Source organism: Pygocentrus nattereri, chromosome 11, assembly GCF_015220715.1.
Source record: "Pygocentrus nattereri isolate fPygNat1 chromosome 11, fPygNat1.pri, whole genome shotgun sequence".
Classification (NCBI taxonomy): domain Eukaryota; kingdom Metazoa; phylum Chordata; class Actinopteri; order Characiformes; family Serrasalmidae; genus Pygocentrus; species Pygocentrus nattereri.
The window spans coordinates 4,734,379-4,760,512 of NC_051221.1; the positions used below are offsets into that span (position 1 = coordinate 4,734,379).

The following is a 26,134-nucleotide window of genomic DNA, read 5'->3' on the forward strand; positions in this document are numbered from 1 at the left end:
TTTGCTGTGTTATCGCCATACCACCCTGCGAACTGAGATACCTGGACTGGGATGCCGAGCAGGGCGCCTTCTTCAGGCCCTTATCCCCCCCCCTCCCTTCCCTCCTACCCCCTCCCCCTTCCAACGCCTTCGTCGCTTTTACCCCCCAGGTATGGTATGACGGGTCTGTTGATCAGCGCCAGATTAATGGCTGCAGATCCGGATGGCTGCTTACTGTGCTGGGTTTGTCGGGGGGGCGGTTTGTTTCCTCCCTCACCCAATGTATTCTGTTTCTCTGTAGTTTTTCCATTATTCCTGTCTTCCTGTCCTGTCTCCCCCACCCCTTGTCATACTGTATGTGCTCAGACAGGTTGATCATAATTTCGCTGTTTACTTTGGTGACTATGTGACAATAAAGGCTTCATTCATTCATTCATTCACATTGTAACACTTCGGCGCCGGAGTCGCTCAGTTTCCCAGCTCCGACCCAGATAGTGAGCTTTGGGGCAGGTGGAGGCACATGGAGCAGCTGTGATTCGGACACTCGTCCTCACTCGGGCGGTATTCCACTTGCTTCTTTATTAGTTCATACATGAACTAGTAGCTCCCAAAGCTTATGAACAGCGTTACTTACAGAAAGAAGATAAAAAATAAAGAGCTGGGTCCAGTGGTCTCAGTGTTACAGCACGACACACACACTACTCCTCTCTCTGCTCTCAGCACAGCTACGCACCCATGCCTGCGCACTTCGCTTAAGGGCTCTTAAAGGGACAGTGTACACATTAATAAATACTGGCCGTTACAAGATAGAGGGGTCTTTCTTAACCAAACCAGGAAAAAGTAGTAATTATTTAATTATTATTTCATAAAGAAAATAGGCAACCTTCAAAACAAGATGAGCAATACAGTCAGTGAACAGGCACGTAATTACACATTTAAGAGCTAATTGTGAAATAAAAAAAAATTTAAAAGTCAAATAACTGCTTGAACAGTTTTGAACACAAAATGAGAAAACATCCAGGACTGATCATCTGGATGGGAAACTATTCAAGTTGCTGCAAAACATAAGTAAACTTCAGTTTAAGCTTAAAAAAAGTTACATATCCAAAGTTGTGGAAGGAAGCGAAATGCATCCCATGGCCAAAAGACAAAAAAGCTTCCTTTAATGGACTCAACAGTTGACCTGTAAGCTTGTTTCCAGTTTTAAGAAAACCGAAAGAGTGCTGACATCTAGTTTGCACAACTACTTCTTGGAAAACAGTTTAATTGCAAATTTTCATCAAGCTTATAGGAAAGGACATGTATCATGTACAGCGTTAATAAAGATGAATGGTGATTGGTTAAATGAACTGGATGGAAAAAGATTGTTGGAGCAGTAATTTTAGTGCTTTTAGTGCTGCTTTTGATGTATTAAATCATGATTTATTGTTGAAGAAGCTTGTTATGGGCTCAAATCAACAGTTATAGCTTGGTTTCAAAGTTACTCAAAGTCATCTCTCAGATAGAAGTCAAAGAGTTTTCTATAACGGATGTCTATCAGAGAATAAAAGGTTAATCTAGGAGTACCTCAAGGAATTTGTCTTGGCCCATTACTATTTTATATATATAAACGATTTGCCTTTAGTGTTGAAAGAGCAAGGCTGTAGAGGTATGCAGATGACACTGCTCTGTATGCAGCAACTGAGACAGTAAAGGATCTTTCATAAAAGCTGGATGAAAAATTACAGATGGTGGTAAACTGGACTAAAGGCAATCAACTTATACTGGTTGTAAAGAAGAAATAACACAAGTTCAAGAGGTCCAACTCTTAGGTGTTACAATTGACAAAAGATTATCATGGTCAAAATATATTGAGAACAATTTAAAAAATGGGAAAAGTCTCATCAGTAAAAAGGAGATATGCAACAATTTTAAGACTGAGGTTTAACACCAGAATCACTGGTACTGTGTAATTTACATTATTGTGCTGCAACCTGGTCAAATGCAGCAAAGACACATCAGACAAAACTGCAAATAATACAAAATAAGGCTGCAAGACGGTGGAAGATCATTCTTACTCGACTTACTAAAAATACTCATGGACAAAAATATTCAGCAGATCTCTTTAATCAACTGGAGCAAGTAAAATTTAGAGAAACTAATATAACAAGATATACAACAAAAAAAATGTTCAAATTACCCAGAGAAAAAACTACCTACATGTCAAACAGTAATTTACAGAGCTATAAAGGAGTGGAATTCACTGTTGGTCTTAAAATTTCGGGTAAAATAATGTTTAAAGAACTGATAAAAACAGTATTTAACAGATTTAGAGATCAGTTAAGTAGACATGAACTTGATAGATGGAACAACACTATGCTGGAGTAGCAAGAATGTAGAAATTCACCAGAAAAAGTCACTAAGGTTTTTGTAAATATACACAATATTTTCTTCAGTTTTCAATCGTCTTACTTATGTTATGGTCACACCATCTACTTTTTATTTTTTCCTTTTCTCTCTCAGTCTTTTTTTTTTTTTCTTGAATTTTTACTGTTGTGTTTTATATTATTTGTTTTGTTAATTGTTTCCACACTATTTTATATATATATATATATATATATATATATATATATATATATATATATATATATATATATATATATATATACATGATGTGTATAATGGACCCAAGGAAGAATAGCGCCTTCGTGAGCTTACAAGCTCACATTCTGTGGTTCCCTGTGACGCTATGACATTTTATGACAAGTTTCATGACTGCTGGGAAACGATTCTTTCACAGTTCTAACTATGGCAACAATTGAGGTCAGAATACTGCCACCATTTAAGTTGGAGCAGGAAAATTTGAACAAAAAGCTGATGAATAAAAAGCCAACTTCAGCCTCGACCACTGCAGCAATTCCAGCTACTCTGATCAAATGTACTTGGGAAAATGGAAAGACCGGGAACTTTTTTTAGTCTGGCTTGAGCTGATTTTATACATAACTGGCAACATGGCAGTAAAGCACAAAGGAAAAAGTTCTATCAAGCTGAAATCTTTCTTAGTATAATATCAGTTTAGTCTAGTCCAAAGTGATGCTGTAACTAAAAATAACTGCCAAAATGATGTACTGAGCATTATGAAACGGACAGTTCCAGTCCTGAATTCTGATTGGCTGAGCTGAGTTTGAAGTCACTGTAAAATCTACAATATAATAACTGAACTCTGCATCACTGCACCATGGTACAAAAACCCTTCTGCTGGTAATAGAATGAACTGTGACTCTAATGCTGCTCACATGGACTACAGTAAAGTAAAGAACCTGTTTTTGTCTAAACTGAGGGGCTGCTGACTTATGTTCTTAACTAGAACCTGGCTGGTCAGCCGGCTAACAGGCTAAAAGAGTGTTAATATCACAGGCTTGAATTAAAGTACTCACTATATGATTTACTGAAAAACGGCAACAACAAAGACAACAGAAGGTCACCTGAATGTCAGGTGTTCTTCTTTCAGTCAGACGTCCCAAACGGTCCATATTTCCTAAATAGTGCGCTGAGTAACATAAAGTTTAGAAACTGTAGCTTCTGCTGTCAAATAGTGACGGCCTGTTGAGTTTGAATGGAGATGAATCCCAAATGACCATTTTGCTCTGTTGGGCTGCAGGAGTCAGCGTTTAAATTCCTAAGTAGTGCACTATGTAGGGAGCACGGAACCGTTTCAGCCACAGCGTGAGAAGAGTGGTTGCGTCAGACTGGCAGACGACTCGAGGTGGTGATTTGGTGACCACAAAGCGCTCATAAACTGAAAGTATTTGCTGTGTTTTTATGTGTTCACTGTTATACAAAAATTGTAAAAAATCACAAAATGTGATTTTAGTTTACCGATTTTACAGTTTCTTCTCCTCATTCAGTGCTCAATGGTTGTTTAGCATCGATACTGTACTCTAAAGGAACTACAGTTCTTGGCAGGATACTTGTTTATGTTGGTTATTATTAATAACAACTTAAATAATTATCTAAAACATTGCACATTTTAATATATTTTATGTTGGCTGCTGTTTTATTAAAGCAACAAGCCACTCAAGGCAGTGGGTGTCCCAAAACGTCCTTCCCTGTCATAAAATCACAGTAACCTACTGCCTCTTGTGGCTTATTGCTTTAATATTGCATATATATTTACAGAAAGCTTAAATGCTAGAGAGGTTTTGAAAGCTTTAATAATGGGGTAGTACTAGCTGGCAGTATGGAATATTGAGTAATTGTGTATACAGGTAAATGAATTAAAAGCTGACGTTGTGTTTACTAAGTGTCAGTCAAATTAGAAATCATCAGAAGAAAACATTATTTTTATAAGTATTAAGGGAACTTAAGGCGGACTGAAATCAGGTTTTCCTTTCAGTGGGAGGCTTGTTTCTCTATCAAGGTTATGTAATTTCCCTGGCCTTACATGAATAAGGCCTTTAATATCCACCTGGAATTTTAGCTTCCTATTAATTTTCCTACATGCAGCACTGCTCAGTGTGCCATGTTGCCAGTTCATTTTTAAGTATTAAATCAGCTCAGGCCAGACTAAAGCCAGGTTTTCGTCACAGTGGGAGGCTAGTTCTCTGGTTATCTGGTGTGATGTGAATACGTCTGAAATAAGACATGGAACTCCTTACAGCAGCAACAGTTTTGCTTTCAGTTCACTTTCTTGCAATACAGATATTTCATATTTAGTCTTAGTCAATATACATCTGTGCATTCTTTGTGCATTTCTGTGCATTATATATAGCCAAACAATAAGAAAGTTGTGCAGCATAAGAAATATTTTTCTTCATTTTTGTACATAAACCTACATTAAACCAAAGCCTAATAAGGTCTTGTATTAATAGAACATTCATATTTTGTATTTAACTACTATTGTATACATTGTTAAAATACATTGTTTTTAAGTGTTCATGCTAGCATATATGAAACTTTGTAAATACAGATATTTACTTTTCAATAAGATAGCTTTTAGCTTTCCTGCATCTCTGCAACATCGCTAAATTAAGAAATGCATGATCTCTACAGGACGCAGAAAAGCTAGTTCATGCATTTATTACTTCAAGGTTGTAAAGCCCTGCTGTCTGGATGTCGCAGCAAAAGCCTCAACAAGCTTCCGCTAGTCCAGAACGCTGCAGCCAGAGTCTCACAAGATCCAGAAGGTTCAACCATATCAGCTCAGTTTTATCAGCCCTGCACTGGTTACCAGTTAAACTTCACATTGATTATAAAATCCTATTACTGACCTATAAAGCTCTAAACGGACTCGCCCCTCAGTACCTGAGTGAACTTCTCTCCCACTATGAACCATCACGCCTACTTAGATCACAAGGTGCTGCTCACTACTGGTACCTAGAACTAATAAAGCTCCATCAGGGGGGAGAGCTTTCTCATACAAAGCCCCCCAGCTCTGGAATAATCTTCCTGTTAATGTTCAGGAGTCAGACGCAGCCTCAGTCTTTAAGTATAGGCTAAAAACTTACTTTTTTAGTGAAGCCTTTGGTAATTAGTTTTTCCTGTTAGAGAAAAGGTGCAGATCTGGGGTTCATGGTCATAGAGTATTACGGTAAACTAGGAGTGTTGGTGCTGTCGTCCCGCTGCTCTTACTCACTAAGGTTTGTTGATGGTGGCGTGGAGGGGACATCTCAGGGAGCCCTTATGATACCTGGTTTCTCCCTTTAGCTAGACCTGCCGGAGTCTCTGCTGCTCTGTTAACCCAGTAATCTGTGGTCAGTCACTCTTTACAGAACTGACTGTCCATGTGTTTCTCTGCTGACCTGAACTATTGTACTATTATGTATTTATCTGCAATCAAAAAAAAATATTTCTGTTTAGTTGTGTAACTACTAATATATAATTTATTCAATTTTGTGAGTTTTTGTTATTTGTTTGAATTGATAAAATTAGTAAATCACTACTGAACTAAAATCATGAAATTTGACTTAGATGTCAGCCAATAAAATTGGCTATCAGCATTTTTAGGTCTTTAAAATCGGTATCGGTAACAAAATAGACATACTGGTTACATATACATATTACATACATATTGATTCTGATTTTCTTAAAATATGTCAAAAATGGTTAATGGTTTTATCAGTGAAGACGATGCTGAGTATCTGTGATCTTCTCTTCTTCCTCCAGATAAACACTCTCTGTACTACATTTACACCGCTCTCAGCAAAGATGTTGCTCTACCAGGGATCTATGAGTTCACAGCACTGGGTCTGCTCGATGACCGGGCCATCGACTACTACAACAGTCAGGAACAGGTGAAGGTTCCTAAGCAGGACTGGATGAGAGAGAAGCTGCAGCCAGATTACTGGGACAAAGGCACCCAGTCTCGCAGGAGCAAAGAGCAGTGGTTCAAGGTCAACGTGGAAATCCTGATGCAGCGAATGGGACACAATCAGACCAGTTAGTGATCCGTCACTCATTCATCTTAAAAACATATACAGTGGATGGAAACTTGTGATGATTCCTCTGGTTTTGTGCCAGCTAATGTCTTTATCTTCATTGTCTTGTTACATTAACTCAATTCCAGACCTTCACGTTCTTCAGTGGAGACATGGCTGTGAGATCGAGGAAGCAAATGGAAAACCCAAATTTCTGAGAGGCATTGATGAGTACAGCTATGACGGCGATGAGTTCCTCTCTTTTGATGATGATAACATGCGGTGGATCGCTCCAGTTGCACAAGCTTTGCCAACCAAAAGGAAATGGGATGATGTGCCCATCCTGAACCAGTACACCAAGGGTTACCTGGAGAAAGAATGTGTGGACTGGCTGACCAAATTCATGCAGTACGGAAAAGAAGCACTGAGAAAACACTGTGAGTTTGCTTACTTGCCTCACAAGAGACCTTTTTAAAAGATTTTTTAAGTTTGAACTAGTAACCATTTGTTCGACTGGGTTATTTGCTTTTATTAAACGCTTAATTTTATTGAAATGACTTCCTTTGTTTAAGGAGGTCCTGGGGGTCTCACTAGTCACTGTTAATAGTTCAGAAAACAAAGATTAAAAAAAACAACCAAGACATTTTACAGCGTACTCAACAGACTGTGATAGTGTATGGGTGAGGATTACCTTGCATGCATTAATTGAGGAATTCCATTTAGCTTAGGAATTCCTAAGGCAGCCTTAAGCAAATGATTGTGTCTGTTCATGTTTGTTTTTCATGCTCTGCCTTAAACTTGGACAATTAAAGATGGTAACAGACATTCAAGTAACATTTTTTATTTTATACATTGGAGTTTAATAGTCTTTCTGTAACCTGGTTGAATATGGTAGCTTTACTCACAGTCTGCTGTCCAGTGCTTGTTGCATTAATCGATTAGCCAGTGATGTCTCATAGTACTGAAGCGTTTAACTCTGTCAGACTCAAATTACGTTCTGGGGCACAAAAATATGATGCTATAATCTTATTCAAAAGACAAGCATAAATGTTGAAAATTCAGATTAATTGTTCATAAGTACTCTTTGCCAGCTATTTCTGAAGCCCATTACAGTGCATGTCAGCTCTGAATAAAAGAGGAGCAGCAGTCCTGTATTAATATCATTTATTGAGTTATAAGCTCCAATATGGTGAAGTTCCTTTCATTGTTAAAAAATAATCTAATCCTATTTCATGTACTGTTTCCGTCCCTCATATGCATTTTGATGTTTAACACTAGAAAGACTAAAGCTATAAAAAGCTACAGTCTGAATCTCGCTCGTTGTACATTTCTTTTTGTTCTTATTGGAAAAATAACTATATTATGAATTTTTCGTAATCGAACACCACGAGCCGTACACGGCGTGTTTGGTTTCCTTTTGTGGTCGTCGGAAATCTTCACATGTTGGTGCACAGTGCTGAGAACTGTTTTATTTGTCTTGGGGGCATAAACCGTCAGCATTGCACCATCAGATCTATCCAAAACTTAATTCCAAATCTGTCAGGCTTTGATGCGATGTACTGTAAGAATGGACCCTGGTAGGAAACAGCTGTTCGTCGACAGTAACGTGTTGTGCTGGCTTGTAACACAGGTTGCAGTTACCACATAATTTCTTTGACGCGGTCACGTGACATTGTCTCCTTGAGAAACGGCACGATATAGTAGTAGTGCTGTATAACTGTATCCAAAAACAGAATTTATAATGATTATATATATATATATATATATATATATATATATATATATATATATATATATATATATATATATATATATATATATATATAAACCAAATACACGCAGTGCAAAACATTTTTATTTTTAATTTACTGTAGAAAATCAAATACACTGATGATAACGATATGGAGATATTACACTAACCACTAACAACAACAATCAGTATATTATATATTTATATATTTACAGCGATAGGGAGAGAAAGACAGATGTTACTAGCAGGCTTTCTGGATGCACCACATGCATCCAGCTGCTGCCTCAGTGCTTCTCTGTGAATTAACATAATAAAAGTTGACTTATGGTCCTGCTAATTGCTGGCAAGAAGGAGGGTGATGCCCTGAGGATCCTGAAATCTCAGTCATGCTAGTGTTGAAGCACTTGTGTGAGTGGTAGCTTGAACAGAAATGGTGATTGGTGTGATTAGATGTCACAGAGGCAGCTCCTGTCCGCTCTCACCAGAAAAATCTGGTAAAAACTTGTTTTGGACTAAATGTATATTTTCATTTGCTCTCTCAAGCTCCACCAGATGTTCATGTGTTTGCGAAGAAATGCACAACTGACTCGACCAAGCTGACCCTGACCTGCCTGGCCACGGGCTTCTACCCCAAAGACATGGTGGTGAGTCTGAGGAAGTACAGAACTGCACTGCCTGAACATCTAGTAAAGTCTTCAGGAGTCAGACCCAATGAAGATGGAACCCACCAGCTGAGGAAGAGTGTCGACATCCAGGAGGATGAAAAAGCAAAATACGACTGTTTTGTGAATCACATCACCCTCAAAACACCAGTAACTAAACAATGGGGTAATTCTATTTGTTGTTTGTTTGACATTCATAGTTTAGTGCTGAGAATTTCTGCACTGCTTGACAGCATATAATGAACTCTGTACTAAGCCACCATGCAAAATGAACATTTGGGTTGGTCAGCTTATTTGTTAGTGCTTGCTCAGTTCAACTGGAATTCCTTTATTTCATTTTTTACTTGAAATTTGAAAAAGCCTGTTTCTCTTTACATTTTATATAAATTTCATGCTGAATGCACCAAAAGAAATGGCTTGGAAAAAAGTCTGGTTACATTAACTCATAGTTAAAGTAAAGTATGTTTTTTCCTTCTCCTGTAAAGTTATAATTTTGAAGATTTTGTTCTGACAGCAGAAACATACATACATGCATAGTAGCTGCTGCTTGCAGTTGTGGTCATTATTTTCAGTAATTTCAGTGCAGCCACATTTATGAAAATAGATTAGCTTAAAGGGATTTCCAGGGATTTTTCACAATTTCTGTATAACTCAATGTGTGAGGTGTAAACAGAGAGATTGAGGGGTTTGGTGTGAAATGGTTCAGAAGTCTTAACAGTGGTGGTGATAGGAACCAGGGGTCACCATGACTACAACACAGATATAGACATTTTATTTACTATCCAGAACCACCAGAGAACCTACATAAGTCTTTTTATATGAGATGATGGTAAAATCTGAAATAATACCTAATAAAATCAGTTTGGAAGCTTAAAGGTGAATTTCACAGGTTATTAAAAAATCCTCTATAAATAAGTCTCAGATGTAAACAGAGTCCTTCAGAGTGGTTTGGTGTGAAATGCTCTGGTCTAGAGAAACTTTCACAATGGTGGTGATAGGAACCAGGCGTCCACCTCTAAAAGCTCCTTCACAGAAAGATTCACTGCCTGATGTCTGAGATATTCTTTTATGATTTAGAGAAGATTTTGGCCTAAAACATACTTATATAATATATACAAAAACTGACAGAAATCTTAATTATACTGTGATATAATTTTTTTCACCCAGGGTTAGAAATTAATATTGTCATTGCATGTTTTTCCTTTTTTGCCCCTTTCTTTCTCTAGTTTTTACTATTATCTGTCTATTCTGGTTACATTTTCCTTTATGTTAAATTATAGAATGCAATGGCTGATCACATGACCAGCAGATGTCCACCTCAATTAGGCATTTCCTGAATTACACTAGGGGGGCACTTGTCCCTATTAGTGGCGCAAACAGCTGTTTGTGTGGCTTTAAAGCTAAATGTCTGCTGTTGTTAATACAGGCAAATAACAGCCACTTGTATACCTGACATAATCCTCAATAGATGACAAGATAAATCCTCAGTATAAAGTCCTGTTTAGGAAACCTGTTGGTCAGACTAGCTTTTGGGGGCAGAACTGAGCTCTTCAAATATAATCATCATTCCTGTGAACCCTGGTCTCCTGACCTCTCGCATTTGGCACTTCTGCCATCAGTCTCGGTCTTCAAATTATGCAAAATCAGAATCAGCCTGCTAGCCATCGGGCTTCCAACCCTGACCTGCTCCTAGCAGAAGGTTTTTATTATCTAGACTAAAGGTGCTGCTCACAGAGCTGCTGTGTCTGCATCCACAGTAGCCACCAAAGCTGAGCACTTTTCATACAGGTACAGAGTTGGGTTCTTTCACTGGGACCTGATGGAGGGCTGATATTGAAGGAGTCATCTGTTAAATCAGACGGGCTCCTGAGTTCTGATGTTGCGTAAGAAGCAGTTCAGTAACGATGCAGAGGCAGCCTGCAGTAGTACTCTAGATTGGGGTTTGGCTGTGACTGACTGTAGAAGATAATAACAGTTTCAGTAGCTTTATGCAATATGTTTATTGCAGCGAGCAAAATACGTCACCCCTGCAGATGAAAGATAGAAGAGAGTCCACTTCAGATTTACAGCATGTTTTCCCTGTTATGTTAGTACCAAGTTCAGGAATGGTTGGAGCCGTGATTGGCGGAGTGATTGTGCTTCTGCTTCTGACTTCGGGTGGGATCATCTTCGCCCTTATAAAGAAGGGCATAATTGGTGAGTACAGACTATCAGTACAAATTGTGCTCAAAGTATAAAGATTGATCATTAGACATTCATCACCAAAAGGAAAAAAAGGCCTCCTCAGGCTTCCACCTCAGCATCTTCATCCTTAAAACGAGATGATAGGAAGAAGCTTGTTACTAAGGAGATGTGTGAGGGTCTTGTCATCATGAAAGAAAATCCCAATGCACCTCTTTATTGTAAACTTGGATTAGAAAAATTACATTTTATTTAAGTGTTTTATTTTTTTGTACTGGCTCAGCAAGTTTGTCATGGCTTAGCATCAAATATACTTTTACATTATATTTCTAAATAAAATGAACAAGAATAAAAAAGCAGTTCTGAAAACTGAACAGCAGTTAATGTTTATTTTACATTAACATAATCTTTTGTCTTATTTACCAGCCGTTCCGTGTATTGGGAATCCTGTGACTATGGCGACTGCAGCAACTGCTCTGCAAGCCCCACCAAATGGTCAGTGTCCTTGTGATTTTATTGCTCTGTGCTGTCATGTTACGATACGATGTGGTCATGTTCAAATATACATAATTGACCTTTTAAATTTCAGCATGTTGCTACACATCAGGCTGTTTTCACTGTAACACTGTAATGTCTAACTCAAAATGCTGAGTCCTCACCATCATGTACCTCTTCAACAAGCCAAGATTCACAATCAGTCATCTTCATTTTTCCCTGTGTTGAACGTTTAATAAAAGCACAAAGACATTTTTACATATAACTTCTTCTTCAGGTGTTCCTGAAAAGCTCATGCAAGCTGGTAAGTTCCATTTGAGTTTCATTCTTACTCAGCAAACTCTACAGTAGAAATACTGTGGCACAGCAGGGCTGCAACAGCAGCTCCAGTCTTACTATGAAGTTTAGACTTAATTTAAAAGAAAGGAAAAGGAAACCAGTAGCAGCAGTGAAAGGATTATGGGTGGATCATCTGATTATGAATCTCAAGAGGTGCTTCCTTATGACGGGCAGTCACAAGGAAATAACCATGTACAGTCTGAGAGCTTTTTATGTTGTAGGGAAATCTCTGTGAATATTGACAGAAATAGAGACCACTCAACTCTACAGACTCAGCAGTTCGGTGTGAGAGCAGCTTCAGTGTTCGTGGCCCTTTTCTCCAGTAACCAGTTTCAGTATGGGACATAATGCAGTAACAGCTCAGAGAGGCCTGCTTAAACCAGAGAAAACCAACACGCCAATGCTTCTGATCAGAACTTCAGCAGTTGCTTCTTGTTGGAGCCGAGCGTCTCACCAGCAGTGTTTTCTGAGAATCTGGGGAAAAACAACACACTCTACCTTTTTCCTCCTCTTTCCCAGTGCACTGTGCTATGATATAACACTGCCACTCAGCGTAAGGCCACAGTTATAGTGACTAATGGCAGAAATCCACCAAGTGCAGCATTTATGATAAAGCTGTGTAATGACTAGAAATGAGTCAGAATGTTTCAATAATGAAAGTCATGAAAAAAATAAATTAAGATTTTCAATATGCAGATGAGCTTATCTACAGTGTTCTGCATTCTCATGAGAACCATGAGATGTTTGACCTCTGTACTCCATCAGAGGGCAGAGCCGGCATCTACATTTAGGTCAGAGATTCGTATCTGTTTGATCTGAAAAGAAAGCACAGAAAGACCACTGCAGCAACCTAAAGGCTGCTGTATCCCAGAGGGTCTGTAGCACTCATTTCATCAGGTTTGGTAACGGCTAACAGACACGTCACACATTTTCTCTTCTCCAGCTAAAGGCCACGAGGTGGAAAGTGGCTAGGCTAATTACATTAGCTGAGGTGGAAACAGAAAAGTAGAATTTGTCTGCTTGTCTAAAAGACTTCAGATGGACACCTTTCTCTGTGTAAATGTCAAGCCAGATGTCACCTACTACAGATTTGTCTGGGTTTAATACAGTGCAGTTATGGTAGGATCCCCATATCTGGTCATTGTGTCCTGTGGTAGCCTGTGGCCAAGGTTCCAGAACCTTTGTTTAATTTTTAATGCCTTAAAAACAAATTTATTAAATTTGACTGATCTAATTACTGTGCATAATTTTGTGAAATGGCTGATTTGGCGCTATTGGACGAAATGGAGAATAATGTAATATACATTAATAAATACAGTAAATACATACATTTAAAATTAAATTCACTCACATATATAAGGCCACAGGTGTTGTTAAGCTATTTTAATTGTCTTTAACTTCAGCCCAAACCTTGAACAGCTTTTTATTGCAGGGTCTCTCTTTGATTTGACCCATCTTGTTCTCTTCTGCTGTTTTACTGGCAGTGGCCAATGTTCATACAAGTTGCATACGGTCAAATCTGATCGTAAAATTAGTGGACGCACATTCCACTTTTGTTCCTCATCAGTTTTATCTGTGGCATATCTGTACTATCAAACTGAAATTTGGAGTTAAGTAACCAAAACTATTAGTGATATTGTCTATAATACCAATAATAGAACATAAAAATAATGTATAATATATTTAAGAACATGGCAGTCGGGCAATAAGACAAAATGGAGCCAAATGTACCTTTGATTTCATCATAGTTACATGATACTACGCCATCAATATGCTGGTAAACAGAGAACTTTCTTGTGCCAGTTGTAGTTTTAAGAGCAGGCAACACAGTACAACTTTAATTTCTCTTCTAATCGCTCCTATAGTCAACTACAGAGCCTGTAGCCTAGAACTGAGAACCTACTAGACTAAAACATGGTGACTAGCAACATTACGAGTTTACATTTTTAAAATAGTCTGTTAAACTATTACATTTGTATCATGTTGTTATATTGTCAGCCTATAAAATGGGTGCAGCATACCTGCATATCCTCAGAAGTCTGAGCCACTCCGGGTACAGATGTAAACTTAGCGGGCAGATCAGTCTACGGCCAAACCACAGCTGTTCTAAGATCTGCACCAGTCATTGATGATTTTTCTCATAGCTGTTTCCACAGTGCCTCTCCATGGATCATATCTCTTTTATTGGATCACCACCTTATCATGCTGGAGGGGTTTGCATGCTTGAATGATCTTAGGAGCTATGTTGTCTGGAGCAAAAGCTCCTGGTAGGGTCTCCCATGGCAAACTGGTGCTAGGTGACAGGTCAGACAAAGTGTGATCCAAAATTCCCCCCATGAAAAATAATAAAAAACAGGACTTGTGAACCCTGCCTGGAACATGGTTACCGGGACCCCACCCTGGAGCCAGGTCTGGGGGAGGGGCTCGCCAGCGAGTGTCTGGTGGCCAGACATTTACTCATGGTGCCCGGCCGGCCCAGCCCGAAGGGGTTACATGAGTCCCCCCTCCCATCGACCCACCACCAATGGGAAGGGCAGTAGTAGGGGTTCGGTGCTTTGTGGATCGGGCAGTGTCCGAAGGCGTGGGCCTTGGCGTTCTGATCCTCGGTTGCTGAAACTGGCTTTTGGAACTTGGAACGTTACCTCACTGGCGGGGAAGGAGCCTGAGTTGGTGCGCGAGGTTGAGAGATACTGGCTAGATATAGTCGGGCTCACCTCAACACAGCTTGGGCTCTGGGTCCAATCTCCTTGAGAGGGGCTGGACTTTATTCTTTTCTGGGGTTGCCCATGGTGAGAGGCGGCGGGCAGGTGTGGGCTTTCTCATAGCCCCTCAACTCGGCGCCTGTATGTTGGGGTTTTCTCCGGTGGACGAGAGGGTAGCTTCTCTGCGCCTTCGGGTTGGGGAATGGGTGCTGACTGTTGTCTGTGCTTATGCACCGAACAGCAGTTCAGAGTACCCAGCCTTTCTAGAGTCCTTGGGAGAGGTGCATGAAAGTGCTCCTCCTGGAGACTCTATTGTCCTACTGGGGGACTTCAACGCTCATGTGGGCAATGACAGTGTGACCTGGAGTGGTGTGATTGGGAGGAATGGCCTCTCGGATCTGAACCCGAGTGGTGTTCAGTTTTTGGACTTCTGTGCAAACCACAGTTTGTCCATCACAAACACCATGTTTGAACACAAAGATGCCCATAAGTGCACATGGTATCAGGACACCCTAGGCAGCAGTTCAATGATTGACTTTGTAGTCGTGTCATTGGACTTGCGGCCATGTGTTTCGGACACTCGGGTAAAGAGAGGAGCTGAGCTGTCAACTGATCACCACCTGGTGGTGAGTTGGATCAGGTGGTGGGGGAAGATGCCGGTCAGACCGGGCAAACCCAAACGTATACTGAGGAACCTGTCAGATTGATCTTCAACTCACATATCGGGGGAGTTGAGGGACATTGACTCAGAATGGGCCATGTTCCGCTCCTCCATTGTTGACTGTAGCTGTGGCCGCAAGGTAGTTGGTGCCTGTCGGTGTGGTAATCCGGAACCCGGTGGTGGACACCCCAGGTGAGAGACGTCGTCAAGCTATAGATGGAGTCCTACCAGGCATGGTTGGCCTGTGGGACACCAGAGGCAGCTGACAGGTATCAACAGGCCAAGCGATCTGCGGCTTCAATCGTCGCCAAGGCAAAAACCTGGGTGTGAGAGGAGTTTGGTGAGGCCTTGGAAAGTGACTTTAAGTCAGCTCCGAAAAGATTCTGGCAAACCGTCAGGCGACTCAGAAGGGGAAAGCAGTGTGCCACTAGCACTGTAAATAGTGGAGATGGTGTGCTGCTGACTTCGACTGAAGACGTCATTGGGCGGTGGAAGGAATACTTTGAGGACCTTCTCAATCCCACCGACATGTTCTCCAGTGAGGAGGCAGAGTCTGGAGAACCAGGAATAGGTTCGTCCATTCCTGAGGCCGAAGTCATTAATGTAGTTAAAAAGCTCCTTGGTGGCAAGGCTCCAGGGGTGGATGAGATCCGTTACGATTTCCTCAAGGCTCTGGATGTTGTGGGGGCTATCTTGGCTGACACGCCTTTTCAACATTGCGAGGAGATCAGGGGCGGTGCCACTGGATTGGCAGACTAGGGTGGTGGTGCCTCTATTTAAAAAAGGGGACCAGAGGGTTTGTTCCAACTACAGGGGAATCACACTCCTCAGCCTCCCTGGTAAGGTCTATGCAAGGGTACTGGAGAAGAGAGTATAGTCAAGTTATAGTCGAACCTCGGATTCAGGAGGAGCATAATTTTTATGGATAGAATTTCTAGGCGCAGTCAGGGGACGGAGGGTGTCCAGTTTGGTGACCTCAGTGTCACATCACTGCTGTTTGCAGATGATGTGGTTCTATTGGGGACATCAGGCTGTGAACTTCAGCTTCACTGGATCGGTTTGCAGCCGAGTGCGAAGCAGCCGGGATGAGAATCAGTACCTCCAAATCCGAGGCCATGGTTCTCAAGCGGAAAAGGGTGGAGAGCCCTCTCTCGGTCGGGGATAAGCTCTTGCCTCAAGTGGAGGAGTTTAAGTATCTCGGGGTCTTGTTCACGAGTGATGGTACAAGGGAGCGGGAGATTGACAGGCGGATTGGTGCTGGGTCAGCAGTGATGCGGGCTCTTTACCGGTCTGTTGTGTAAAGAAAGAGCTGAGCCATAAAGCAAGGCTCTCGATTTACTGGTTGATCTACGTTCCCACCCTCACCTATGGTAATGAGCTTTGGGTAATACAAGCGGCCAAAATTAGTTTCCTCCACAGGGTGTCTGGACACTGCCTTAGAGATAGGGTGAGAAGTTTGGTCATCTGGGAGGGACTCGGAGTAGAGTCGCTGTTTCTTTACGTCGAGAGGAGCCAGTTGAGGTGGTTCGGGCATCTGGTTAGGATGCGTCCTGGACGCATCCCTTGTGAGGTGTCACAGGCAAGTCCACAAGGGAGGAGACCCCGGGGAAGACCCAGGACACGCTGGCATGACTATAATGCCCAGCTGGCCTGGGAGCGCCTCGGAATCCCCCCCGGAGAGCTAGTGGAAGTGGCTGGGGAAAGGGAGGTCTGGGCCTCATTGCTTAGGATGCTGCCTCCACGACCCGAACCCCGGAGAAGCGGAAGATGATGGATGGATGGATGGATGGATGGATGGATGGATGGATGGATGGATGGATGGATGTTTCCACAGTGAATCTTCTGAAACTGTCATCAAGTATGTGTGTCGATCGTAAACTGAAGACTTGAGGCAGTGACTGATAGCAGTAGTTGCTGAGCAGCGATTGGAGGGCTGAAGGAATTGGGCCGGTCTTGGGAGATTTTAATCCAGTGACAGTGCTCATTGAAATTCAGCATAGTAAATATTCCATGCCCTTCTGATTAAGTAGCCTGTGGTCCCCATGGCTGTACGCCCCTGAGCAGGCTACCACACTGTGAGAATGATGGTGTTTCCATATTATCTTTCTTCTAGTGGACATACAGAAAAACCCTTCTGAAACTACTGAGGTCCAGACCCTGGGGCCCTTATAGGTAGTTACAACCATGAGGGCAATCCAGTACAAAAGTGAATGCATTTATTTTACGTGCACATTAATGCAGACAAATATTCTGTTTTCCGAAGCACTGCAGTAATACAGTGTTTAAATATGTCATTTTACAAAAATATTCACGCTACATAATCACATCATCACACTGCATTAATAAAACGATTTCTATTTTTTTACAGCAATTTTAACACTGTAAAGTTTGGTGATTGAGGATCAAAGTCAGTATATATATTTTTTTCCTAGGAAATGGAGCAGTGATGACCAATGGAACAGCAAATGGCCACCCTGAAGAAGTGCCTCTGTGTTCAAATGGTAAATTATTACATCCACAGTAATTTAATTAACATAGAAATGAGCTGTAAGTTAGATTGTGCAGGCCTACATGCTGATCTGTAAAATCTTCATTGTTTTCAGGTCCATGAAGACCGTAAGAAATGTTAGGTCTGGTTTATTGGAAGCAGATTAATTCTAATCTTTGAACCAGTTAGTGTCAGTTGTGCTTAGCATTTCAAAATGTTTGGTATCTGACTGAAACGATCGCCCAACGTAGTAAGAAATAATGCAGTACCTAAGGCTTTCTTTTGAAAATGTAGGTGTGGTTCAGTGTGTTTGTTTATTCTTCTCTGCCTTTTCCAGGTAATGAACACATGCATGAGAAAGGCATGAATGGAGCTCCTGCTAGCGCTTAATCTGCTGTTTCAACACCTCAGACCAGCAAGCTCAACGAGTCAGTCAAATGATTTCAGCATTTTACTGTACATTACTGTATTTCAGATATCAAGGCCTTTAGCACTTCAGACACAATCCTTAACATTGGGGGTGGGAATCTTCAGGCACGTCACGATTTGATTCGATTACGATTCAGAGGCTGCGATGCGATTATAAAAGGATTATCTATACAGCATTTCTGTTTTCTTACTGTCTGACGACGTGGTAGTTTCAAAGCAAAGTTTCTGTAATGATCTATAATGAATTTACTTCCAATATCTTTTATTAATAAATCAAATGGAAGTGATGTGGCGAGTGAACTGGAAGACTCTCATTCACTGCTCTTGTTTGGAGCACATGAGACGCTGCTGCCACTCATCTGTGATAAAATGCGCTGTTAGGGTGAAATAAGATCCAGTAGGAACGGATGTCCATGCAACACACATTACAGCGTCTTTAGTGATTTTATAACATTGGTTTTGGTCTCGTTGTAGAGGGTGGGGGAGGGGGTGGAGGGGTGTCGCTGTTTCAGTAAAATATTTCTGAGACTGGATGCTGAATCTTGGCTCCAAAGTGTGCAGCATAGCGTGAATGTTAGTTACTTGGACTTACATCTATTAGCAGCGCAGTTGGTTTCCTGGTGCATTAAATCTGCAACGAGAGACGGTATCTCTCTCTAAAAAAGTCGCTTCTCTTTCGAATTTTCCTGTTCTTTTTTTTTTTTTTTTAACCTGTCATATCTGGCAATTTTTGCAATCGGAATGGTAATCCGAATGTACTGATGTACCAAACATATTTGTTTTCACAAGAAAAGCTCTATAGGTTACTAAAGCCTATTCTTGTTAAAGTTTGTATTTTATTTGTTTGGCCAGGCCTGACAGGCAATAAAAAAGAGGACAGGAAAGAAAGAGAAGAAGGGAGGAAAAAGAAAAATAATAATAATAATAAAAAAATGATAATAATAATAATAATCAATCATAATAATGATAATTAAATAAATAAATAAATAATAATAAAAAAAATAAAAGAAACAAAAAAGAAAGAAAGAGAAAAAAACAAATAAAATAAGTAAATAAACAGACAACTAAATAATAAAAAAATTAATTAAAAAAAAAAAGGGGAGGGAAAAAAACAATTATACAGATATACATACATATACATATTCACATATCTATACATATGCATATACATTTAAACACCCAGACATAATTCTACTATTTGCTGCTACATACATACACATGTTCACATATCCATACATATGCATATCCACATATACACCCACACACCACACACAATTCTACTGTTTTTCTGTTCTTTTCCTGTTCTGCCTTAAATGGTGCAGCTGTTACATTCAGCACCTCAAGCAGAATTTAAGGTGGAATGGGAGAATTTGAATGAGAAGTGATTTCAGCCTCGTAAATCAGTAGAACAATGAGCGAGTAAATGTGTTGAGTGACAGTAGACAGACAAGATAATCCTTTATTAGTCCCACAACGGGGAAATTCTTGAGAAGCAGGTCAGGAAATCTGAAATGGTAGGGACATTTCAGTTCAGCTTTTTAGTCGGTCAAAATGCCATAGAGAACCGTGTTTTTATGGAAGTCCGCTGTAGTTCATACTTGTTGGCCCTGCTGGATAAAGGTGTACACAGTCAAAGCTTTTCAGTGCTTTTGATGATTGTTTTGTTGTATGTTTCTTGTTTAGCTTTAAATGAGTAGATTCTCAATAAGCCTGACTCATAAGTCACAATACTGAACTGTGCAGTTCTAAACAGCAAGTTTTATATGATTGTCCCTCACTGCATCATGCAAAATCATACTTTTTCATTTTATCCTGTCCTACATTTCAAGCTGTAATGTTAGAATGCACTCAGGACCCAAGATGGAATGATTTTTAAGTTACATAAGTTACATATAATGTCTCTTTAAGCTTTTTAGAGTAAGGTAGCAAGCTACACTCACTAAAGTTAAAATTGAGTTCAACTAACTATATTGCATCAAATTCAAAATGAATATTTGCAAAAAAACAATAAAGTTGATCAGTTTGAACATTAAATATCTCGTCTTTGTAGTGTGTTCAATTGAATATAGGTTGAAAAGGATTTGCAAATCATCGTTTTTATTTATGTTTTACACAATGTCTCAACTTCATTGGAATTGGGGTTGTAATTCTTCAACAATAAAACTGTTACGTCTTTTTTTTCTTTAAATAAAATAATGTTCATATTGTTTGAAAGAATTTACATTTTAATTGTTGATTCACTGATTTTGTTGCTACTGTTTTAAATTCTAATTGATTTGATAATGTTCATTGCTCTGTATGTCTGTGGGTTTTTAAAACCTCATCTTTAAGTTATTCCAGACATTTCTTTGTAAGGTCTTTCTTTAATATGTCACATCTACACATTTCATCGACTGTCATTTCATTATGTTTATGAACATTTTGTATACTAGACCACTTTTGTAGAGCCTTTCTACTGATTCACTTGCCCGTAAACCAATATTTCCTCAGTGCATTATCTGTTCTGCAGTGAAAGTACAGGTGATGTCTGGTTTTTGACTGTGGATTTGAAAAACTGTAGTTTGTATCGATTCATCTATTTCCTTAATCTGTGTTTTCAGAAGTGACTTTATCGATGCACTGTAGTCAAATGTAAGGAAGAGGGTTTGCAAAAACTGACTTCATTCAGTTTTTATATGGAAGGTTAAATACTGCACTTTTGAAAGTACTTATTTTTATATTTCGAAATTAAGCTCTTATTTCAAACTGTCCACTTGTCTCTGATTAAATAAGACCCAGGATGATAAATGAGGTTCTACAGAGACTGGGTTCCTCACGTTTACACCATATTAAATGAAGATCTTATGGATCAGATGAGTTGTGTACATTTGGTGGGCAGCACCTTCACCACTGTCTCATCTTTGCTGCAGAACTAAACAGTGCAAAACAAGAAAAAGCTGCTGATACTTTAGGATGTACATATTGATGCATCGCATGAATATGAATGCTAATCAGGTGTATCTTCATAATTTAAGTGTTTGAAGTCCTAAAATCCACTACATCAATGTCTGTCTTAACAGCTACAGCCGATACACCACTGAGTAAAAGATCTTCAATCCTAGCTCTGGGGTGTCCAGGAAATTCAGACTTTTCCTGCTCTAACTTGCTTAATTTCAATTCCAGATTAGATAATTAACACAGCTAGACAGAACCAGAACTCTACTGGACATTCATTCAGAAGATCAGAATAAACATCCTTCATCCTGGTACTTGCCACTCATCTGCCACATGCACTGAAACAAGGGATAAACTTTGCTGTTGGCTTTGTGATGAACACCCATCTGCTCTATTCAGTGTAGCCCTTCAGTGGCTCCATCTCTGGAACCTCAGAGCCAAACACACTTTTCAGTGCTGGAGACCGACGTGATGTTTGGAAGATCAGCCGTGAGCACATTCAGCTATAAACCTTAACACAATTCCTGTGCTTACATTTCTATATTTAATCAACAATGACTGCATTCATCCTCTGTCATTAGAAAACAAACCAAAAATACAGACACAGAGCAGCAGCACCTTTGTGGGTTTCGCATGTTTCGATCATGGTGTTGGAGAGTGTGTTGTGTGACACATTGGTAAAAAACCTCCCATAGCTGTTTAATTTGGTTGAGATCTGGTGACTATGAAGGCCTTAGCTTATGATTTACATCATTTTCATACTCATCAATCTACTCAGTGACCCCTTGTGCCCTTTGGATGGGGCTTAACAATTTACTTTGCCAATGTGGATGTTGGCCTTCAAATGATCATCACTGATGATGGACCCTTAGTCAACGCTGACAAATATGATTAAGCTCCTGAGAAACTGGACATCAAAATACAGAAACTAGAAGCTACAACTTTCAAAATACTGATCAGTTAGCATGTAACCTACTAACATATGACCAACAGGAGTATATAGAATGGAAGACAATTAATCTCTGGTCAACTGCATCTGTCATTCAAAAAGATGGTTCTTACAAAGGATCTGTAGTAAAGCAAATGGTTGTATGTAGAACCATGAACACTCAAAGAACCTTTTACATGCTTAAAGGGTTGTTTACATGATGAAATAGTTCAGGTTGATGGAGAATGTGTTATAGGTGGTTCTATATAGCACATTTTAAAAATGGTCCTATGTAGCACCAGAAAGGGTTCTGCTGTTACAATCTTCTCGATCAATCTAAAGAACCATTTCACTATGCAGAGAACCCTTTAATCAACAACTGTTGCCATCTAGAGAGGAATCATTGTCACTTCAGCTTTAGAGTGCACAGTGGAGTTAATACACAAGGCTAAACTCTCAAAGTCCTTTAACAGTGGCTGCTGGAAAAGAGGTTACAACCCAGACCTGTGTTTCGCCAGAGACTAGCACATCTGAGCGAGATGCAGTGCTACAACCGCTCCTAAAGTCACAACACCACCCAATCTCAATAAAGCCTGTCATAAAGTCTGAAGTCCCCTTTAGATGCTGTTTCAACCTCAAGAAGGCCAAATGGGACTACTATAGAGAGGGAATGGAAAATGCCCTTCTGGACATTGAACCCTCACCTGACAACTACGCCAAGATTGTCCAGGCTATGAAGAAGACAGCACGTGCTTACATCCCTCATGGATGCTGGAAAAAACACATAGCTGGCATCACAGAGGAATCATCACAGCTGCTGGAGCAATATGAAGTGGAGTTTTCAGATACCACTCGCAAATTAGGAGACACTCCTAGAACTACTGGGAAAGGAGAGGCAGATGACCTGGCAAGACCTTGGTGTAAAAACACCAAAATGTCTCAGAACAGCAAAAAAAACCTGGGCCACTATCTCCAAACTGATTGGAGACAAGATCACACCACCAACCACACCTAACATCACACCAAACCAGATCAGGAGCCAATTGGTAGCCAATGGGAAACGAATAGACATGCGCAGGGCAAAACGTAATTATCACTATACAGTCATCCCAGGAAACCAACAGAACATGTCTATACTAACCAAGCCTTTTACTACGGAAGAGTTTGTAGAAGGATTTGGCACCATGAAGCTGTGGCAAAGCGAAGACATAATGACTGAGATGATAACTTACCTAGGCCCAGTCGCCCAACTATGGCTCTTGAATGTGTTTAACATACAGTTTACCTTCAGACCCAGTATATTCCAACTTACTGGAGGAAAGTGATCACCATCATCCTGCTAAAACCATGGAAAGACCCCAACCTCCCAAAAAGCTACTGGCCCAACTCCCTACTATGCATCACCTACAAGCTGTTCGAGAGACTGCTCCATACATGTCTATCCTCACAGACAGATGGCAGCTAATCAACAACCAGGAAAGTCATACACAGGACAATTGCTGAACCTAATCTTATACATAGAAGACATATCACCGCCGTCACTTTTTTCGACTTGACAACAGCCTATGACACTGTTCAACACAGGCTGCTGATCAAAAACTATACAACATGACATATGATGCTAAACTATGCAGTGATGCCTCCTGAGCAACTGGATGTTCTGTGTCACACTCAACAACAAGAAAAGCAGATGGTTCCACCAGACTAATGGGCTGCCACAGGGCAGTGTCTTGGCAATATGTACACCAATGACCAGCCCCTACCGGAAGGATGCAGCAGGTTCTTGTATGTGGATGACCTAGCCCTGGCAATGCAGTAGCATGGCTTCCCAGAAGCCAAGTCAACCCTGGAAGAAGGCCTCTCAGATATGTCAACATGCAATCTACAAAACCATCTGTGCCCAAATCCTTGCAAGACCCATATCTACAGCTTCCACTTCAAAAACAGGGAAGCAAAATGGGAGCTTAACATAACTTGGAACAGCATGAGGCATGAGAAACAATTTGGCTCCAAGAGGAGTTTCTTGGACACCACAGATGTACTGGAGTCCAGCCCAGCCAATGCCAGGGTCAGCCAATGGCTTAAACATTGCAACAGCAGTGTAAAGGTTGGAGAGAGGGATCACCCCAAATGAAGTACCTTGCCTCAGGCCATGACCAACCCTGGACTGTCTGTAAAACCCTGAACTGAACTGGGTGAGTCGGTGAGAGACACTGCAAGGCATCCTTGAAGAAATGGAATCTAATAACGCTTGACTTATGCATGTGCTATGAACTCCAAACCATGGAACACCTCATGAGATGCAGTTTTGTTCCACAATGCACCACAGAAGACCAGGCTGAACCAAATGCAGCTGTGTTCGCCTGTGTTAACTACTGGAAGGACATGATACAGATGACAGCTGGACACAAAGGAGAAGAAGACGAACTATTTTACCGCATCACTAATAAAACCGAAAGTATAAATGCTCCATTACCTGCAGTGCCCTTAACGGGACTGAATATGCAGACATTGAAATATGATATTAGGACATTTCAAATGATCATTCTTTCCTTATTTCTCTTGTATTTACTAACTCAACGTTTAAACTAGAAACATGATACCTCAACTATCACAAATCAAGAACAAGACATCTGTATCTATTTAGCTGTTTACGACATTCACAATGCTTGAGTAGCTATTTTAGTTTACTTCCCTTCAGAATCTGGACTAGGTTTAAAGCATCTGTTAGATAAACTGTGTTAATCCTAACTGGGTCTCACACAGTCCTAGAAATATGAGACAGAAGACATTAGAGAGCTGCTGAATAACAGGCTGGGCAATATAGAAAAAATATGACATTATGATACTTAAAGATATTCTTATGATACACGATATACATCAGAATATTTCACTTTTCTGAGATTTCATAATTTTGAAAGGACAAAATAGAGCCTGTAGTGCCACATATAAAATACTACTACTACAACAATAACAATACAACAAATAACAGTTCTCAAATATCAGTGAATAGATTTACTCACCATATTACAGCCTGTTTTTATTCTGCTCATTCAGTAATAATACTTCTTTTAGCTTCAACAAAAAATCTTATATAGTGCAGCTTTAAGAAAAATCACCCAAAACTACATTCCACTCTCATCTGTTAATGATAAAGTTTAGAAGCTCAGAAGCATCAAAGAACAGATTTAGTTCTTTCAGCATAGCACAGTGGATCTTTTAAGCAAAGGCTGGACAAAGATGGAAGTGATTTATAAATAGATTTATCATTTTCTATCAACCTTCATTTCATAATTTTTAAGGCAATATCTGGGTGAATGTGATCAATTTTAGTTTTAAAAGTTTGTAAGAATGCATTTATAAGGCAAATGGTTCTGTCTGCTTTCTTTCTGTTGGGTTTTTTAGCGTAAGCTCACAGAAGATGCACATTATACATTTGATTTATAAACAGAAAATTATCACCTCCATTGAAACTTTTTTATGAATCCCTTCAGCACCATCAGAGTAAAACATAATTTTTATTAAGCTCATAAGAACATATTCATAGGCGGTTATGCAGACTTCCTTTCTGATGTATTTGCGCTTTTAATTGATTTCTATTTAGCATTTGTTTTAACCATGAACTGTTTTCAGAGTAAAGCTTCAGTGTTAAACTACTTGTTACGTAAAGTCACAAGTTGGTGCTTCATTAAAAAATACTGCATTTAAGCATAAAACAAATGATCATTAATCTCCATAGAACTTCCAAACTGAACAAGCTGAATGAAACTAGGTGGGTTTATTGAATGGACTCTGTATTATGTTAAAACTTTAAGTTGAAAAAACTTTTCAAAAGTGCTTTAATGTTTTTATGCTTCACCTTTTTGAATTCTTCACATCTTTAGATATTAGAACATTTCAGTCGTGGTGGATTGTTCTATTCTATTCTATTCTATTCTATTCTATTCTATTCTATTCTATTCTACTCTATTCCAGCTATAGATCTGAAAGAGAGCTGCTTGATAATGGAAGTTTTTGTACTGTCAAATTTACCTTATTGCCATAAAACTGTTGAAACTGTTATTCTAAACTAATTTCTAATGTTTTTATTTTCATTTATACTCTGCGGCCGTGTATATCTGTGTTCTTTACAGTACGTTTACTGTACAACAGACATGATGATGCACTTTCTTGGTTTAGTTTAAATCTGAA

General features: G+C 39.8%; 1 protein-coding gene across 3 annotated transcripts in view; it reads left to right on the forward strand.

Annotated features, from left to right (window-relative positions):
• LOC108415660 (class I histocompatibility antigen, F10 alpha chain-like) overlaps nt 1-18,756 on the forward strand; it is a 31,738-nt gene extending 12,982 nt beyond the window's left edge. Inside the window, exons 2-9 of one of the 3 annotated variants that reach the window (XM_037542723.1) lie at nt 6,124-6,396; nt 6,524-6,811; nt 8,668-8,952; nt 10,878-10,982; nt 11,394-11,462; nt 11,740-11,766; nt 17,597-17,665; nt 17,990-18,756. In XM_037542723.1, the coding sequence (XP_037398620.1) occupies nt 6,124-6,396; nt 6,524-6,811; nt 8,668-8,952; nt 10,878-10,982; nt 11,394-11,462; nt 11,740-11,766; nt 17,597-17,665; nt 17,990-18,042 (1,169 nt within the window). In that variant the 3' untranslated portion in view covers nt 18,043-18,756. Of the gene's footprint in view, nt 1-6,123; nt 6,397-6,523; nt 6,812-8,667; nt 8,953-10,877; nt 10,983-11,393; nt 11,463-11,739; nt 11,767-17,596; nt 17,666-17,767; nt 17,797-17,989 lie in introns of those variants that run through there. The other 2 variants (XM_037542725.1, XM_037542724.1) reach the window with 2 other exon arrangements.
• The last annotated feature ends 7,378 nt before the right edge of the window (nt 18,757-26,134 follow it).